This window comes from Natator depressus, chromosome 1, assembly GCF_965152275.1.
Source record: "Natator depressus isolate rNatDep1 chromosome 1, rNatDep2.hap1, whole genome shotgun sequence".
Taxonomy (NCBI): Eukaryota; Metazoa; Chordata; order Testudines; family Cheloniidae; genus Natator; species Natator depressus.
In genome coordinates this window covers 260191509-260212317 of record NC_134234.1, presented here as the reverse complement: position 1 = coordinate 260212317, position 20809 = coordinate 260191509, and the positions used below count along the sequence as shown (strand labels likewise).

General features: G+C 45.6%; 1 protein-coding gene across 6 annotated transcripts in view; it reads right to left on the bottom strand.

Moving 5' to 3' along the window:
* GRIN2B (glutamate ionotropic receptor NMDA type subunit 2B) overlaps positions 1–20809 on the bottom strand; it is a 284512-nt gene that overhangs the window by 213436 nt on the left and 50267 nt on the right. For all 6 annotated transcript variants that reach the window (XM_074941765.1, XM_074941766.1, XM_074941764.1 and 3 more), the window contains one exon: positions 18677–19105. In XM_074941765.1, coding sequence (XP_074797866.1) covers positions 18677–19087 — 411 coding nt within the window. In that variant the 5' untranslated portion in view covers positions 19088–19105. The remainder of the gene's footprint in view (positions 1–18676; positions 19106–20809) is intronic.

Below are 20809 nucleotides of genomic sequence, written 5' to 3'. Positions count from 1 at the left end.
GGAAGGAGGGTCTATAGACAATGCATTAGGAGAGATGTGTATGCCATTACTTGGGAACCCCCAAGGTCCTCCTGTCTCTGCCATGGTGCACAATGCCTGCACTAGTCAACGATGAGAGGATCATCAGCCAGCCAAGCCTGTGATGTGAAGAACTGTGTTAACTGAGTAATTAAATCATCTCTGTAATTACTGTCATGCACTTGTAAATAATTTAGACCTGCACATTCTTTCTGTAAGTGGCACACAAGAGTGAATCCATAGAAAAGAATGCAGAGGAAAGAGAAAAGCAGGGGGAAATAAATAATAATAAAAGCATTTATTTATATGGCACTTTACATTTTTAAAGCACTGTACAAACAATAATTAAGAAAAAGATAGAGTGGCAAACAAAAAGAGGATGAGATAGAGAGAGACAAAAGAGACTGGAAGCCGAAAGTGGGCAGGGAGCTGTATCTGAATACACACGCACGCAGTGGCCACCTGGTGCAGCTAATAGTTTGGCAGTAAACTGTGCTTTGCTGTCTGCAAAGGTACTATAGCACAACTCTCTAACTCTAATTTCACTGCCACTGCTGAATGCCTGTGAGTTTGGAAGTGCAGTAGGGGAGCCAGTTACACAGAAAGTGAGCGCCAAAATAAAGTTGGGGGACATGATGGAAAACTGAGCTGAGGGAAACAAACATACACCTGGAGGGGCCAACACCTCCATTTCAGAACCTCGGTGCTATTTTCTTCAATCCTCTCTGGCTCAGAAGCTTGGCACTGATTGTACTGCCAGCTTCCTGGAATCTGGCCAATCAGCCCGGCATGGGGACTGGATGAGTCTAACCTGCTTGTGGCTGCAATTCTCTCTTCTCTGCCTATCCCGTCCTAAAACCCACGAAATGAGCAATGGACCCGGGTGGTGCAGCACCATGGACAGCCAACGATAATTGCTGACATTTTCAAAAGTGACTGGTGATTCTGGGTCCCTTGATTTTTGAGAGCCTAACTTGAAATACCCTAAAGCAGCCTGATTTTCAGAAAGAGCTGGGCACTCACCCTCTGATAATCAGCCCTCTTTACAAAGACCTAAAATTGCTAGTCTTTTGAAAAGGTTGGGTGATGGTAATAAGTTATTAATAAAATAAAATAAAAAATAATAAAAACACTTTTAAGTAAATAGATTTCTCTCCTTCTCCATTCCTTTCTTCCCTGCGGGTATAGCGATATATCACACACACACACACACACACACACACACAACAGAACACACTTCAGCACCCCCTTCAGGGTCACAGGTGGTACAGCAGCCACTCCTTAACAGACTGCAAAGTCTGGCCATATGCTTGCAGCTGAGTAGCCTGTGCTGTAAGCTTGGCATCAGTCTCTAAACAGTCCCATTAGCAAAACAGCAACTCAGGATTCAGCTGTCTGTGCCTCCAGACAGAGAGAGAGAAAAACCCTTCAAAAATGTAAGTGCTCAGTTGCAGTGCTTAGGGCCAGGCCTTGGTCTGGGTTAGCCCTGAGTTGCTCCTCTTCTGTCCCAGTATCACCCAGCTCTGCCCCTGAACAAACCCAGCAGGCTAGATAAGAAGGCTTGCCTGTTCCTGACTGGTCAGTATTTCCTCCTGGCCCTTCTAGGCCTCTGGAAAACTATCGTGTTGGTGGCCCAGTCTGAGTGGATTTTCCTTGGGTGGGGAACATCAGGGTGCTGATGCCTCCAGCAGGGGGCAGAGAAAACCAGATATACCCTGTCACACACCTCCAGCCACAGAATGGTCCCAGGGACCCAATTTCTCCCCCTCCACAATAATGCCACTAACCCAGAAAAAGAAGTCTGTATTCTGGTGCTGTGAATCAGACCAGTGTCATACATGACAGCGTAGGGTTGCCATGCCAGATAGCACTAACGACTAGTGTCCTTCAGTGCCTGTCACTATTTAAGGGGTGCATAGTCTGTTACTAAATCGAAGCGAGCCCCCAAAAGATAGTAGTGTAATGCCCCATAGCACAGTTGACGGCCAGGCCCTCTTTCCCGATGGTGGAGTATCAGGTCTCTTGTGCTGCAGCTTCTTGATTAAGTATAGTATTGGCTGTTCCACCCCCTGTAGTTTTTGCAACAGCACTGCTCCTAATCCATCTGTGGAGGCTTCAGTATGTAATTTAAATAAGAACGAGACGTCCAGGTGTTGATCAAGGATATCCTTTATTTTGCTAAAGGCCTTGTTATATTCAGTTGTCCGTTGGCCTGGTTGGTGTGCATCGACCTTCACAACAGTGCTGCAACTGTCACACAGTGGGGCACAAACCTTTGGTAGTTGCTGGCTAGACCCAGGAAAGCCACATCTGTTTCTTGGTGGCAGGAACCGAGATCTTCCTTGGGGCCTCTGTTTTATCTTGCAGGGGTTAAACCCAGCCATTCCCTACCAGATGCCGAGTCTGGCCTCTTTCAGTAATTGCAACACAGAGGCCACATGTACCTGATGTGACTGACAAGTTGTACTAAAAATACCTGCACTGTAACTACCAAATAGGCTGCTACAAACTGGGTATGGTGGCACAGGACTTGGTCCATAAGCCTCTGGAATGTGGCTGCAGCCCCATGCTGTCCAAAGGGCATGGTCACAATTGAAAAAGCCCAAGATGTGTGGCAAATGCTGTCTTTTTTTTTTTTGGAATCTGAGGCCAGAGGTATTTGCCAGTACCCTTTTGTTAAATCAAGTATGGTTATGTATTTAGCCTTCCCAAGGCAGTTGAGGAGTTTGTCAAAACATAGCATCAGGTAGGCATCAGATTGTGATACTGAATTAAACCTCGAGAAGTCCATGCAAAAAAAATGGTGTGGTCCAGTCGGGTTTGGGAAGCAGAACCACCGGGCTATTCTTGGACTCCTCAGTGACACCAAGGTCTAACAGGGCCTGTACCTCCTGTTCCATGGTTTTGCAGAGCTACTCAGGAATATAATAAGTCACATGCTCCTGCTTTGCCTCTGGGCTGGTTTGGATTCAGCATTCCATAAGACGCATACACTCTGGCTGGGTGGAGAACTGTGTGTCATAGTAGGTCAATAATTTCCTGTCTTGCCAACATAAGTGAGGAGGAAGAATTTCTGCTATTGGCACATCTTCAGCACTTCTTGGCTCTTGTATCTGGTGGCCCAGATCCCAAGAAGATCCCTGGGATCTATGAACAAGCTTTCTTTAGCCCACCAGGATTTTAACATATTTAGGTGGAAGTTCTGGTGTTTCTTCTTTTTGCCCAGACAGAGAATTTCATAATAAACTTTTCCAACTCACTGGACAACCTTATAGGGCCCTTGTCATTTGACCAGAAGCTTGCTCTCCAAGCTGGAAAGGAGCAGCAGCACACAGTCCCCTGACTGAAAAATATTCTCCTGAGTCCTTTTATTATAGTGTTGGGCTTGGATTCACTGAGCCCACAGGAGATTCTCCTTCATAAACTGTCCTAATCATTTGAGACACTCATGCACCTCCAGGACTTGCTGTAACACATTTTGAGAATATAGTGGCTGCTCTTCCCAGACCTCTTTAAGGAGGTCCAGGATCCTCAAGGCTGTCAGCCATATAACCGTTCAAATGGCAAGAAGCCTGTTGAGGTCTGAGATACCTCTCATATGGCAAACAGGAGATAGAGAAGTAGCTGATACCAATCCTTGGGAGGGCGCGGTCATCATAAAATTTATTCAGCTTTTACTTAAGAGTCTGGTTAAACCCTTCTACCAGGCCTTTGGCCTGGGGATGGGGAACTGAAGTGCAGAGGGGGTCTAACCTTAACAGCTGGCATTCTTCTTGCATTAGGCAGGAGGTGAAGTTACTCCCTTGATCTGTGAGGACTTTGGCAGATAAGCCTACTCAGGCAAAAAAGCAGGATTAACACCCTGCCTATGGTCTTGGCAGTTATGGAGCAGAAGGAACTGTCTCCAAGAAATGGATTGCATAATCCACTACTACCAAGATATACTGGTGCCGCCTTGCACTTTGTTCTAATGGCCTCACTATGTCCATCCCTACCCACTCAAAGAGGATGCTTATGAGCAGTAAGGGGACCAAGGGAGCCTGCAGATGTCCCTTAGGTGCTACTTTTTGGCATTCTGGGCAGGTTGCACAAAAGTTTGCCACTTTCTTGTAGACCCCTGGCCAAAAGAATCTGGCAAGCACCCTTTCTAGGATTTCATCTCTGCCCAGGTGACCAGCAAAGGGGATGAAGCATGCTAGTCATAATACTTCCTTTTGAATGCTTTGGGGCACCAGGAGCTAGTGACCTATCTCATCAAAAGTAAATCATTCTGTCATTCAAAGGAGAAAATTGGGAAGCGTGAGCATCCTACACAATGCTTCCATTAACCACCATGAGCCGAGTATACACTTCTCTAAGGGTGTCATCTCTTCATTGTTCCTGAACCAAAGCAAATGTCCTAGACAGTACCATTTGGTCAACATCGAAAAGAGTTGTCCCGAGGTGATTCTGATTACTCTTCCATTGAGCTGCCAGCTGGCTCATCAGCTGCCAAAGCAGTTTGCAACCAGGACTTCCTGGCTAATTATTGCTGTTTCTGAGTCTTCTTGGGTCATGATGGGCCATCAGAAAGGTCAGATACAGCAGTTGGAAAGATGTAAGACGATAGGACCAGAATGGCATCTGGGGGTCTCCAGGTGAGGCGGTGGAAGGAGGAGTGTTGCCAGTCCCTTTCAATGATCATTTCTCATGACAAGCTGTGGGTTATACCCACTCAAAGTATTCTGGCTGGTTCCCTATATTCAAATGCACCCACACCATGGGTTGGGAATGAATGTTTCCATGGACACAGGTCACATGCACCAGCTCATTTTCATGCCACCCTTCCAGATCCAGTAGGGTCTCCCAGACCAAGGACTGGGAGCACTTGGAGTCTATTAGTCCAGTCACCATTCAGTCCCTGAGTACTACTAGAGTTACAAGTGCCTGGCAACAGCTTTCATCTGTTTAGCCAGAAACACCCCACCATTCTACAAAGACCTACTCCATAAGGGAGCAAGTGCAGCTGACATGCCCCGGCTTCCCACTGCAGAAACAAATGATTGGCTGACTAGCGGAGGCTCCATGGCTTGCCCCCAGGTGAGACTCTGTGTACTTCCCACTGATGGTTCTTGAAGTGGGGTTGTGGGGCATCTTCTGGGTTCCACTGGGAGTCCACAGACCCCTGGCCCTTTTCTGGTACCCCAGGTTGACTCCTCAGGAAGTTGGGGCCAACCTTCACCAGACCTGGGCCGTTCACTCTGGCCAGACCAAACCTGCTTCCATACAGTCCCCAGTGAGTTGGACGGCAACTCTCAGTGTGCTGGGATTGTATCTGCATACCCAGGTTTGGATGGTAGTTGGCAAAATATCTAGGTAGTGTTCAGGTACCACCGACTCCAGAATCTTGGCCAGAGAGCAGCATGCCAACTGGAGTTAGCAGATGGCCCAGTCCTTTAGCCACTAAGGGTATGTCTACGCTTACCAGGGATTGACACTGCAGTGATCAATGCACCAGGGGTCGAAGACCTGCTAAATCGACTGCCGATCACCCTCCCGTTGACTTGGTACTCCACCGGAATGAGAAGCATAAGGTAAGTTGATTGGAGAGTCTCTCACATCGAGCCAGTGCGGAGTAGACAGTGCAGTAAGTCAACCTAAGCTATGTCGATTGCAGCTCCGTTATTCATGTAGCTGGAGTTGCATAACTTAGCTTGACTTACCCCCGTAGTGTAGACCAGGTCTGAGTGACAGTCCAGGGTTGTGCCCGCAGTGGGAGTGGTTCTGTGGAATCAGTGCTGGTGCATTTCAGGCAATGCTCTTAGTTGGTCTAGAACAGCAGCTTTCAGGGTATCATAATCCTCACAGCTTCATCATCTTGGGCCCAGTAGGCTGCCTGGGCTTCCCCGGGCAGAAAGGGGGCTAGTTTAGGGTGACCAGATGTCCCGATTTTATAGGGACAGTCCCAATTTGGGGGGCTCTTTCTTATATAAGGCACCTATTACCCCCTACCCCCGTCCTGATTTTTTACACTTGCTGTCTGGTCACCCGAGGCTAGTTACACAGTCCACATGTCTTCTCCAATTGAGAGCATGGACTACCCACTTAAATATAACAAGATATGCCTCAGTGTCATCAGCAGATTCCCGATTTGAAAAGGGCAATTCCAGTGAGCCATTCCAGTATCACCTTCTGAAACTGCCGCTCTAGTTAAAGGAGCACAGCCTCCTGCTGCCCTTCCAGGAAAAGCCACTGGGTCTCTGCCTGGTCCTGCTGGTGCTGAGCTAGGATCTCCTCCATAGTTCCCCTTTACGGAAAAGGAGGAGTCAATCCCACTTCTGTTACCAAGCTATGACAGGTGCTGCTGCTCTGCAACGCCCCCTTCAGGGCACGTGTGATATTGCATCTGGACTCCACCTTTCACGGAGGGAGGGAGGGTTGACTGACAACATTTACCCATAACCACCCGCGACAAATTTTTGGCCCCATCAGGCATTGGAAGCTCAGCCCAGAATTCCAATGGGCAGCGGGGACTGTGGGATAGCTACCCACAGTGCACCGCTTGGAATGTCGATGCTTGCCACGGTAGTGGGAACGCACACCCCCGAATTAATGTGCTTAGTGTGGTCACATGCGCTCGACTTTATACAATCTGTTCCCCAAAATTGACTTGTGTAAAATCAGAGTACTTTCGTAGTGTAGACATGGCCTTAGTCTGCAAAATGTGGCCACCCGTTTGGGGCAGGGTAGCTTATGCCATAAGCTTGGCATCAGTCTCTAAACAGTCAAGTGGCAAAACAGCAACTCAGGGTTCAGCTGTCTGTCTTTAAACAAAAAAGAAAAAAACCCTTCAAAATCCAAGTGCTTTAGTTGCAGTGCTTAGGGCAGGGCAGAGCAGGGCAGGGCATGACCAGCCCTGGCCCTAAGGTGCTTCTCCTCTGCTCCAGTTTCACCCAGCCCTTCCCCTGAGCAAAAGGCGGCAAGCCTTCTTAACTGGCCTGCTGGTTCCTGATTGGTCGGTATTTCTAACTGGCCCATCTAGATGACAGTTTTTTTGGCCATGGGGTATGAGTGAATTTTTCTTGGGCGGGAGTGTCGGGGGCTGATCCCTCCAGCAAGGGACAGAGAAGGCCTAATAGAGCCCGTCACACCCTGCCTCATTCTGTGCACACAATGAGCAGCTATTCAATATTGTGTTTTCTCCTCATTGGTCAGTGTGTGGCCCTAGGCCTTAGTTCCTGCGCACTAGTCAAACCCTGCTCTGCAGCATTATTATTTTCCTCACTGTTTTTCTATGATGCTTTTCACAACAGACAGTTGGTCTGATGCTTAGGGCACTGGTCTGGAACCTGGGAGACCTAGGTGTGCTTCCCATGGGGCCTTGGGTAGGTCATGTGGCCTCTCTGTGCCTCAGTTCTCCACCTCTATAATGGGGATAAGAGCACTTCCTTACCTCAGTGGGGTGTTGTGAGGATAAACATACTAAAAATGATGTGATACTCAGTACTTAAGACGATATTTGAGTGCTTCACAATCATTAATGATTTTTATCTTCACAACATGCCTGTGAGAGGAGGAGTTACTGTTATCCCCATTTTACAGATGAGACACTGAGGCACAAAAATTAAGGTCAAAAGTATCCACTCACTTTGGGTGCCCCGTTTGAGACACGCAGGACCCCATTTTTCAGTGAACTGCACATTATATAGCATTTCATATGTTCAAAGCAGAGCTCCCATTGACTTCAGCTGTAGCTGGGAGCACTCAGCACTTCTGAAAAATGGGCCCCAGGGTATCAAGCCAGGCACCCGGACAACATGGAACGCACAATGAGTGACCATGTGTGAAAAGTCTGATTTCAGTGACCTGCCCAGCAATACACAGGAGCTCTGTGGCAGAGGCAGGGATAGAATCCCATTCTCCAGAGCAGCATTCACTTGCCTTAACCATGTGACCATCCTTTCTCTTCCCACAGCCCCCTGCCTCTTTCACTACACACCTTCCAACTTCTCCGACAAATGAGGAAGGGATCCTACAAACAACAGCCTCCTTTACTAGACAACCCTGATTCTCCCCCAGAACAACTGACTGCACCCGGTGCACTGAATGAGGCAGGGGTCCTGTGGAAAAAATGGTATGTCATCATGCAATGAAAGTCTGTCTCATCATGCATATGCATAAGGGGAGCAAATTACGGTTGCTCGAGTCAACCTTACCTCTGGCATTTCCCAACTTCCGAGTGCTTGACTTTGCAACTTTAATAACATTCTTTTAGTATCATTTGTTGTGGGTAGTTTCCTAATTTTTTTAAAAAGCAAACTGAACAAACAGAAGTTCCATCCTGTGGCAACAGAGTGACCCCCACATGGGCCATCAGCAGTGCTGGAACTTCTAGATCCAGAGTCAAACCTTTGCCATTTCAGCTAATGCGGGAACTGACAGACGACGACAACCTACTCTATGTGGACTGGCACTGGAGGGGGATGAAACACTTGGCCAGTGGGTTACGTAGATATTTGCTGACAGCAGAGGAATGGTGAGACTTGAGAATCCTGGGTTCCATTCCAGGTTCTGGTGGCGAGTATGTTATAGTGGACACAGACTCTGCTGCCCATATCCCCAAACATGACCCCTTTGTCCCATCCCCTTCAACCTGCCCCAGTCCTATCTCTTCTCTACCCTGCCTCCTCATCCCAGTCCCATTCTTCTCACCTAGCCACTCCTCAGACTTCTCATCCCAATCCCTAGGTCTCACTCCCCAAGGCTCAAGCCCCCGGGACCCTTGCCCACCCATTCCCAGCTCTTTCCATCCTGCCTCCTTGCCCAGCCAGTCCCAGTTCCCCCACACCCAGTTCTTCATCTGATGTGTGTGTGTGTGTGTGCGCGTCTCTTTCTCTTCCCCACTCCCCACACATTCTCCTTTCCCACTGATTCCCAGCCCCAATCTCTTTACCCAGGCTTCTCATCCAATCTCAGTGTCCATCCTCCCCAGCCCCAGCATCTTTACCCAGCCCAGACCAGTTGTTCCCCTGTACCCTGGCACCCCATCAATCTCCCCTCCCCGCTCACCAGTTCTCAGCCCCCATCTTCCTGCCTGGCCAGTCCTAGTCTCTCCCCCGCCCTCAACTCCTCATCTGATCTCAGTCTCACAACCACCACCTACTTGCCTCCCAGTCCCCCACCCTATTTCCCTCCCTGAATCCTAGGCCCTAGCTTCTTGCCCAGACAATCCCAATCTCCCAAACCATATTCCCAGTCCCCGTTTCTCTCCTCTCCCAACTAGCCATCAGTCCTAGTTCCTGGTTTGGACTTCCTGGAAGTTGGGTAGCTGGGGCTGCACCTGCCCTAAGCAGAATTCAAATCATGCCCATCCTATGAGTGCAGAAAACTCCCACCCTCCTGGAGTCGGTAATAGCAGGAGCTTTAACCTTGGTGCTGTTATCACAGTCTGTCATGGCTGGTTGTCTCCTCTTGACTGGGAAGATGAAGAGGGGTTTCATTTTTAGGGACACCATCCCCATTCCCAGGGACTCTTCTGCTGTTGCAGGGGGGTCAAGTACCAGGGACAACACTGACAAAGTCATCTACCTTGGCTTTAAACAGAGTTTAAACAGTCACAGCAAACCGCATGTGCTTCGGCAAATAGGCCTTGCCACCTCCTGCAAAAAGTCCATGTCTTGCTTATGGATGCAAAAACATCCTTGCACTGAAACAAAGTCCAGAATCTATCAAACCTGTACTGTACCTGTATTGCTATATGGGTCAGAAACCTAGAGCCTCTTACAGGGCAAACCTGGAGCAGTTCGAGGCATTCCATAGGCACTGTTAGCACCACATCCTGAGCATAAAGTGCTTTGACTTTGTGTGAAATGTCAATTTCGCAGAGATCTGGCCTTCCTTCGCTCACTCATTATATTCAAAAGCAGCACTGTATGCTCTTTGGCCAGCTCTCAAGCACTCCATCAATGTGTGAAGGGGTGCATGCCCTCACCCTAGCTGGTGCCGTCCACAGTGCCACTCCAGAGATTTGTGGATTTGCAGGATTGAGGCAGATCTGGGAACTTCACTACACTACATCGACTGTGGTCACTCTGGCTGGCACAATGGTCGTCAGTAGACTGCATGTTTGATCACAATGCTGATGGGCAATGACCAGGAGAGGTCCTGGAAGACTGGAGAAAGGCTAATGTAGTGCCCATCTTTAAAAAGGGGGGAAAGGAGGAGTCGGGGATCTATAGACCGGTCAGCCTGACTTCGATACCTGGGAAGCTACTAGAGTAATGTTCAAAACATTCAATTTGCAAATACCTGGACACGGAAGAGGTGAGCACTAGCAGCCAGCATGGATTTACCAAGAACAAATTGTGCCAACCAGCTTGATTTCCTTCTTTGACAGGGTAACTGATTTTCTGGATGGGGGAATGCAGTGGACATAATATACCTGGACGTCAGCAAGGCTTTTGACACAGTCCCACATGGCATTCTGATAAGTGAGCTGGAGAAATGTGGGCTTGGCAGAACTACCATTAAATGGATACGTAATTGGTTAAACAACCACAAACAACGAGTAACTATTAATGGAATGATGTCGGATTGGAGGAAGATCTCAAGTGGGGTTCCACAGGGATCTGTTCTGGGTCCAGAGTTGTTTAATATCTTTATTAATGACCTGGATGTAGGAGTAGAGAGCATCCTGATCATGTCTGCAGATGACACAAATATGGGGGATTGCCAATACTTTGGAGGATAGAGCTAAAATTCAGAGGGATCTTGATACATTGAAGAACTGAGCTATACACAACAAAATGAAATTCAAAGACCAATGTAAGGTGCTACACTTAGGGAAGAAAAACCAAATGTACAGATACAGAATGGAGGGAAACTGGCCTGGCAGCAGCACTGCTCAGAAGGATGTGGGAGTTGTAGTGGATCACAACCTCAACATGAATCAGCAATGCGATGCTGTTGCAAAAAAAGCAAATGCAATTTTAGATTGCATTAACAGAGGCATAGTGTGCAAGCCACAGGAGGTGATAGTACCACTCTCCTCGGCACTGGTTAGGCCTCAGATGGAGTATTGTGTCCAATTTTGGTCAACAATGTAAAGAAAGGATGTAGAGAAACTGCAAAGGATCCAGAGGCGAGTAACAAAGATTATCCAAGGGATGGAATGCAAGCCGTATGAGCAAAGACTGAATGAACTGGGTATGTTCGGTTTGGAAAAGAAGCGATTAAGAGACATGATAGCAGTCTTCAAATACTTGAAAGGCTGTCATAAAAAAAGATGGAGAAAAGTTGTTCTCTCTTGCCAGAGAGGGCAGGACAAGAGGCAATGCGTTCAAACTACAGCAACGCAGATTTAGATTAAATCTCAGGGAAAACTTCCTAACTTTAAGAACAGTAGCACAATGGAACAGATGGCCTAGGGAGATTGTGGAAGTTCCTTCACTGGAGATTTTCAGACAGTCATTTGTTTTGGATGGCTAAGAAACAACAAATCCTGCATCTTGGCAGGGCATCAGACTAGATAACCCTTGTGGTCCCTTCTAAACCTATGATTCTATGACCAGCCCCTCCTATACTAATCTTTCGTGCACACCAGAGATATTCAACTACCCACTATTAGAGGCTACAGCTTCTTCTCCTGAATTTTAGAATTTTATATAAAGCATCACATTGACTGCAACTAGAATAATTCATTAATCAATACATAGCAGTTAGCGCTTTGCCTTTGTAGATCCCAAAGCAATTTACAAAAGTATCATTATCTCCATTTTGTGAATGGAGAAACAGCAGTAGAGACTTACCCAATGTCATATAGCAAGCCATTTATAGAGTATAACTCTGGTCTCTGGACTCCCAGACCTGTGCCCTATGCACTGGCCACAATGCCTCCTTGGGATGAATATGACTGGTTTTACAATGCCTTCCTTTTCTCTCCTGACTTTACATTCTCCACCCAACTCCGCTGCCCTTATTTCTTCCCTCCTGCTTTCTTCTGGAACTTTATGTTTCTAATTAGCATAAGGAACCTTGCAGATACGTGGCACTGCAGCACCGAGAGGAAAATAATCATTTCAGGGTTTGTTTGTTTTTATTGTCTCACAGGTTGTATTTTAATGAAACTTGTTTTCTTTGATCATGTGAGGTTCAGGAGAAGGACCCCCCCCCTCCCCTTTGTAGCTCTCCCTCCCCCATTTGTGTCTCTCTGGCCTGCTCTTCTCTCTCAGCTTGTTCATTTTCTCTTCACACTCACCCTAGCTAAGGCAGGATTTTTCCCTTGCAGTGCATTTTCCAGAGTTTTATCCACTCCAAATCTGAAATAGTTTAAGTGATGGGGTTTCCATCTTTCCCTGAGGAGACTACTCCACATCTAATAGAGATTGCCATTTGGAAAATTCTCTTGATATTCTGTTTAATGATCCCTTTGCTCAATTTCTTCCCATTGCTCCTAGTTACACCTCGTTTAGACCAACCTAAACTGTTTCTCTCTCTCCTTGGTATATATCTAGGCACAACACATTAGTTACATTTACCTGTAGTCATTATTGAGTCAAGCTACAATATACATATTTAGCTCTTTTAATCTATCCTCATGTATCAATTCCTTAAGGCCCTTGAAAGAGTTATATACTACAATCTTCCTGTACCCTCTGTTTTTTCAGGCTGTGTGTATTTAATTCCCTTAACTTCCCTCATAGTCCTTTCCCTCTAAATGTGGTTAATGAAGCAAAGAAAAGGCATACAGAATAAGAGATTCCCTGGAAAGAGTTGTTTCTCTATGTCCCGTGGTTACTGAGGAATGACATGAGGATCTAAGGCAGCAGCGCTGGTCAATTTCACACTCGAGGTTTTCAATTTCATTTTGAGGCCTGTTTGGGGCAGGGAGAAATTTGAGTGTAATTAATTCAAATTTTGTGAGACAAGTATCTGCTCTGGGTTATAATAAAGGTCTTGCGTGCTCCAGAACCAAGAAACTAATCTTCTCATCTGGCTGGGGATGGCACAAATTGATTTAATACTTCTGGGGGGTTTTATGAGTAATAGCAACTATTACAATAAAAATAGTTTTTCATTGTTAATTACTAGAGCTGGTCAGAAAAACTTTGATGGAACAATTTTCCATCAGAGAACATAGTTCCAGCATAACTGAAACACTTTGCAAAATCATGTCAATTACACTGAAATTTCATTTTGGGGCGGGGGCGGAGAGGAAAGTAGTTCTGAGAATGTTGAAACATGCCATTTCAATATTTTCTGAATGAAATGATTTGATTTTTCCTTTCAAAATGATTTTTCATTTATTTTCTTTTTTATTTTGTATTATATTATTTATAATATTTTATTGGAATTAAGTGTGTTAGCATCAGGAAAAGCAAACAACAAAACTGTGTATAAGAAACGATATATGTCACACACACACACACACCCCACTCACACAAAATGGACAAAATGCAGAGAAATCCAGTAAAAATAAATATTACATACAAAATCGAAATTAATGCAATATTAATTATGTGAATTTGAACAAAAGCAGTCAGGTAATACAAAAGTTAAGGTTCCAACAGAATAATTAATTCTGCCATGTTACATTTAGTGTTTATCATATATGCAGGAGTGCAAGTAGGGCAGTACCCTCCAGTACACAGTACTGGCAAGAGATTTTTAGCAGGTACAGAGTACCGGAAAGACTTGGGGCTAGCCGCCCCCCCCTCCCCTGGGGTTGGGGGGCGCTGCGCTCTGCTCCTAAAAGGAGCAGAACACAGCTAGGGAGGGACATTCATTCTTTAAATGACTTTAACAGCACAATACATATGCTAACAAATTTAAACAAAGACTTTGTTTAAGTTTGTTAGCATATGTATGGTGCTCTTTGCTCAGGAGTCCTCAAGAGGGGAGGGGTGGGAGGATGGAAGGTGTTTAAATAGTGTTTCTGATTCTGTTTCTCCCCATTGGTCTGAATTATCCATGACATCCATACTGCATCACATCAAGTCCAAATCATTAGAGGAATGCCTCCGCTTGCACTGACCAGAGGATGTTTGGATTCTGAAGTCAGCACAGTTCTGCAGCCTGACGGGAATCAGGTGTTGTCCCCAGCATACATAGAATTCTTCCTTTTGCAGCCAAACTAGACTAATATGCATTTTGTTAACTGGAATTGGAGCAGCAAAATAAAGAAAACAAATGCCTCATTTTCCATCTTTGTGGGTGAGAGAACTATAAGTGAAGATTATAATGCTGAACACTGACAGCCTTAAACCAGCTGCCTCAGGAATCTGCCAAGAACTTTGCTGAAAATAAGTTCCTCATCTTAGCAACGGAGCTAAGACTTATCACACATCTATCCGCCTTTATTCGAATGAAGCTCCTTCTGATCTGACAGCTCAGGCATTATCAATTTCATCCAGAACAATTTACAAACTTGGAACCTAATCCTGTAAACCCTTAATCATTTGATCAATCCCATTGAAGACAATGGGACTATTTGCATGAGTATAGACCACTTTTGTGAACTGGTAAGAGTCTCAGGAGTCTGTTCTGTTCGTATAAAGGAAGTTGAATCTCCCATTGAAATGCAATGTTTGGGTACAAAACCATAAAGCAGTTTAGGATACAGTTCTCCTTAAAATTTGTCTTTTAATAAGTCATACATATGCTGAAATAGCTCCTCACCCAACTCCCATATTCCATATAAAGAGACTGAATACTACATATTTGAGGGAAAATGACTAGTTAAGCATGTTGATGTTTGTATATACAAAGAGGGGTGTCGGAGGGGATGGGGAAAGCATGGGGGCCCCGGATTGGGGGCGGGGAGGAGTCACATGGAGGGTCACGTGCGGGGGTCACGTGCCCCCCTTGTGTCCCTCCCATGAGTGCAGTACCAGCAAGAAATGATTTCTACTTGCACCACTGCATATATGTATCAGTCTAACCTGTAATAGATATAGGTATAGATATGCACAATGTAGCAGAGTCACTCTTATGTTTGGAAACTTATTTTTTTATTTCCTGCCTTTTTGGGTTCAAATTTTCCACTTTACTGTTGCACTAACATAGGTTTTTGTACTTGGACACAGATTTGCTCTCCGAGAGGCGACACAACAGGGGGACATGCAGGTTTACCCCAGCAGCCGGCCTGAGCGGGAAGTGGAAGGGATGGGGACATAGCTTCTTCCGGCCGCGCTGGGACACTGCCTGGTGCAACACAACAGCTGCCTGGGAGAGCGCCTGCTGCAGCAGCAGGGGGGGCTGCCTACTGCCCAGGATCAACTTCCGGGGACAGCAGCCAAGTGAGCCAGAGTCCCCGCCTCTGGCATGCTCAGCCCCTGTCCCCAGAAGCCGAGCCTGAGCAGGGACAGGGCTACCGCCCCCCACCCACAGCCAGGCTCTCTCCCAGGAAGGTGGCTACTCTGCACAGAGCAGTGACTGGGAGTGGCTCCATCCCGTTCCCTGCCTGGGCCTGGCTTCCAGGGACAGAAGCCAAACATGCCAGAGGGGAGCCGGTGCAGCAGGAGGACAGAGCCCGCCTCCGTGCCCCCCCACCACACACACAGAGGTAATGTGGGGCCGGGAGAGTGTGGGGGCCCCAGGCTGGGGATGGAATGGGGAGGAGACATGTGGGGAGGTCACGTGTCCTCCCCTTTAGCTTGTACTCCCCCGCAGTATGGGGAGGCACCAGTTGTCTAGTCTCGATTGAAGTGAATCAAAAGTTAACAGGCACAGCATGCAACAGGGTTAGATTTGGCCAAGTGTTTTTTAAAAAAAATAGAATCTTGCCTGTCACACTAAGGAAAGGCACAACTCTGTTTTGTGCAGTTCCATAGGTTTTGATCCGTACCACTCCATAGATAGATACGAAACCAAGCACAGGATTATGGAGTTGAAATAAGGGTCTGAAGCTGCAAAATGCTGAACAACCTCAGCCAGAACTGACTCTTGTCAAAGTTAAGGATGCTCAGCACTTCACAGGTAGTACACAGCACCTTGCAGGATCAAACCATAATTATACAACTCATTTCCAGTACTGAGACTAAAAACTGACCCGTATTTATTGAGGCTGTGTGGAAATGGATCATTAAGCACTTACCAGTATAACTTCATTATTGTAAAGAAATATAACAGATATTTCATATATAACATATTTTATTCAATTTGCCAAATAAATATTATCCATTACCCACATGAGAAGTCAGGAGCTTTAATGGTCAGCCATTTTAAATAGTGTGTAAAGAAAATGTTTATACAATTTTTCCAAAATTGGAATCTCTTTATTTGATTTGCTTACCCTGTTCAAAAGCTGCACATGGGAAGCTTGGTAAAAGCGATTTTTATATTCACTGGGCCGCATCTTCATGCCCCCTCATGGTCCTACCAGAATTTCCCATAGAAGTCTATGGGCAACATACAATAATAGGACTACATGTTACTCTGCCAAGGAAAGACCTATGGAAGGGTAAAAACTCTTCAAACAACTCTGTGGTCGAAATTCTGCTCTAAGTTACACCAGTGTAAATCTGATCTGATTGCACCACGACCAGTGGAGTTACTCTGGATTTCTACTGGTATAATCTTAAATTGGAATTTGCCCCTTCAAGTTTAAACTCACAATTTTTCAATGCTTTGGGCCTGGTGGTGTCATTTGTACTTATGCAAAGTGACTGTATAATGCCACCCTTCCACTCTGTTAATGTTTTACACCCGTTCTGCAAAGGTGTAGATGACTTCACGAGGTGCAAGGCAGTGGATAATCAAGGCCACAGAGTTGTTGCCTGAGTTACATAGAGCTGGGCAAAAAGCGGGGGGGGGGAATTATTTGAGAGTCATTTATTCAGCGATTATTTTGTATTGACTCAATTACTTCCTGAATATCACTTATCCATTTTTTCATAGAATTCATAGAATATCAGGGTTGGAAGGGACCTCAGGAGGTCATCTAGTCCAACCTCCTGCTCAAAACAGGGCCAATCCCCAATTTTGCCCCAGATCCCTAAATGGCCCCCTCAAGGACTGAACTCACAACCCTGGGTTTAGCAGGCCAATGCTCAAACCACTGAGCTATCCCTATTTCTAAAGCTGATCAAAGACTGAGAAATATATTTGTGATTAATTTAGTCCCAAAAATGAAAAAAAATGGAAAAAAATTATTCACAACAAAAAATTCAGCCCACCCAAATTCCACAGTCTAATAGAACTCACTCCAAGGAAATGTTTCCTTACTATCCAGTTTAAGTCCCACCCCCCCCCCCACCGCATTCAATTACATCAAATTATGTCTTGCTGTCTCTCAGATCCCCTGAAAGGTGACCTGCAAAGGAATAAAATGGCTTGTACTCTTGTTTGCTTTGTGATGTGTAAAAGAAGGCCAGAAAAGATTTTGCCAAAGAAGAGTTGTTGGCCCAGATTCTTCCCTGCACCCAAGATGTAGGCCCAACTACACTGACTCTATTCCAGGTAGAAGATCGCTCAAGCTGGGGGAATTCTCAGCTGAGCAGAACAGGCTGGTGAGAGCAGAGTCAAACCTGAGGCAGGGAATAGCAGAGGAGTTTGTAGTCAAGTTGCAGGATGGGGTCGATATCAAGGATCGGAGCCTAAGTCAGGTTTCAGGATCCAAGTCAGGAGGCAAGATCCAAATCAGCCAAGGTCAAAACCAGGAGTTCCAGAACAGGAGTGGTTGTGGAAGCCACAGGAGACCCATACTATTGCCTGGACCATTCCTAGAATGCCTCTTGGGTGGATAAGGGGCAGGGAGTCAATCAGGAGCCATGATGCTGCCGTCTGTCAGACCCCATGAGGTGGGACTTCCCCTGGTCTGTAGCCAGAGCAGATCATGAGTGGCAGCATGGAGGTGTCCCCTACCTAGCAACTCTACAGGGACAAGTTTGAGACCTGCCTTGCAGTTCAAAGGAAATCAGGCCTGCTGTTTTTTCACATTCAAAATTCAGGACTTGTCTGCACTGATATACTATGGTGACTGAAGAATTAGCGAAATTATGACAATACAATACAAGAGAATGAAAGATGCACAGTTGAAATTAGAAAGGGTTGTTAGCCAAACTGGTTGGGTTTTTGGATGGTTTTTTTGTAGGGGGGAGAGGGGCTGGTTTTGTGTTTTGACACTTTGGTTAACACCTATTTAACCCAATAACTAATTTAAAATGTGAGAGTTCACAGTAAGCATCCTGAGACCCCCAAGTGATTCGCCAGCTAAACCAGTGAAGGCAAAAAGTAAAAAATACAGTGGTTATAAATGGTCACAAAACATCATAAAAAAGAATAAAATATTTAAATCCTTTGCAGATCCCTTTTAGCAACTCCATTCTCTCCTTGATCTTTGTATGCTTCATATAATTCCTGAAGAATGAGCTGAAGAAGAGCTATGTGGGGTTCAAGAGCTTGTCTCTTTCACCAACAGAAGTTGCTCCAATTAACAAATATTATCTCACCCAGCTTGTCTCTCTCATATAATTCTACACAGTTAGCAACTTTTCTATAGATGTAATTCAGCCACACTATACACACCTAGCTCTTTTTAATCTCTCCTTGAAAGTGACTCTCTCCAAGCATATAATCATTTGGCCAAGTGAGATTCCATCTGCAGACCACTGGCTATGTTATTTCTCAGGATACCAAACCCCACTTTCCTGATCTGTAATGGAAGAAAGCCAATGTCTACCTTGTCTGCCATGATCATGGAGGAGCCTCCGTGGATGCCAAGGATGGGCGTGAGAGTCTGGGCAGAAATGAAGTCCAGGATCTGAGCAATGGCTTCCTGGTCTGTGTCATCAGCAAACACCACACCTTGAACCTTCCGGTCTGACATGAGGTCGCAGATGCGGGTGATGATGCTCTTGGGATCTGTCTCATTCATGGCCACCAGTTCCACTCGGGGCACCACTGAGAGGTGGTGGAAGTCATCTTTCTCGTGGGCGTCCTTGATGGCCACTTCGTCTGAGGTCCCCACCAGGATGACAGCAACGCCAATACTGGGGTGGCTCTTCTGGGCACGGGCCCCACCACCTGTCGTTGCTAGGACTGCCAGCACCAGCCAAAACTTTGGAGAATAACACTCCACCCTGGGCCTCATCTTCAGCTCTTACACTCCCTGAGAAGAAAAGAGAGAGAAAGAGAGAGAGAGAGAGAGAAAAGGAAGAGATTAAATGAGAAGTCAGTATAGCACTCAGCCTCTAATGTATGTCATTGGTCCATCTAGTCCATTAAACCAGTCGTTCTCACTAGGGCTACACAGAGGTCTTCCAGGGGGGTACCATCAACTCATCTAGATATTTGCCTAATTTTACAACAGGCTACACAAAAAGCACTAGCAAAGTCAGTATAAACTAAAATTTCATACAGACAATAACATGTTTATATTGCTTTGTATACTATACACTGAAATGTAAGTACAATATTTATATTCCAATTGATTTATTTTATAATTATATGGTAAAAAATGAGAAAGTCAGCAATTTTTCAGTAATAGTGTGCTGTGACACTTTTGTATTTTTTATCTGGTTTTGTAAACAACTAGTTTTTAAATGAGGTGAAACTTGGGGTACACAAGACAAATCAGACTCCTGAAAGGGGTACAGTAGTCTGGAAAGGTTAAATAGCATTGCATTAGATCACCTCCTGTTGGATCAGACCATTGGTCCATCCCGTCTGATATCCACTCCCTGAGCCTGATCCAAAGCCCAGTCAACAGGAGTCTCTCCATTAACTTCAGTTGGTTTTGAATCAGGCCATCTGACAGCAGCCTTTACTTGACAATTCAGAGGAGGGGAGGAAGTGGCGGGGAGGGAATTGGATGGCTTAAGGGACTGGCCAGAAAATACAAAGCACATTATCTCTAAGCCTGCATTTCATCTCAGGCCCAAGTCAACAGTGATTGAAAGTTGTTGTCCTCTAATTGATGTCCAGTTACCTACATGAAATGAGCTGGAGATGTCAGTCCTATGTCTCAATGTGTGTCCCCAGCACAAAAGCAATTATCACATAATTGGCACCAGTTTGCCCACATTTAGGTACTATAAGCAAAGAGTCAAAGCCTACTTAGGTCATGGATTCAGAACTCCTTTCTCAGCTCTCAGTATAATCCTTCCAGGTCAAGGCTGGGATGTATTGGCAGGGGCGGTGTGTGCGCACGCTGCCATGGCCCATAATCCACTTACCTTGGGGATAAATACAGGACTTCAATCTGTGAGACTGTCATTTGGGCCCCTTTCACCAATGCTAAATTCACTTATTTAAAAAAAAGGGGTTGAAGTGGGGCCAAATGTTGATAGTGCGCATGGCCAATTACAGATTGTTATAGTATGGGGAAGATTTTCCTTTCTATGCCAGTTGGTGACCCTCTTTGCTCTGAAGCACAAGAATAAATAAATCTCATACATTTTCATTTCTAGTGTATCCACAGATGTTACTATGATTCATAACCTGCAAATGTCTATTCTTTTTTTAAAAATCATGGAAGTTAGAAATGGAAGAGTCCTATTCGGTCATCAGTCCATCCCTATGCAGGACCGTTCCCTACAGTATAGTTTATAGGTTTTATCCAGTCTCCTTGTAATAATCCTTAGCATTTATTTAGCACTTTACAAACCTTAACTAATTAATCCTCCCAGCACCTCTGTGAGGTAAATAGTATTATCATCACTTTACAGATCTGCAAACCACCACAGAGAGCTTTGTTCCAGACTAGCCTGTGGCCATAGAGGAAGTCAGGAGCAGCCAGAATTAGAATACAGGAGTTCCTGGTTCTCCGACCCATGCTCAGACCAAACACCCACATCAGTTTCTCAAGCAGTTG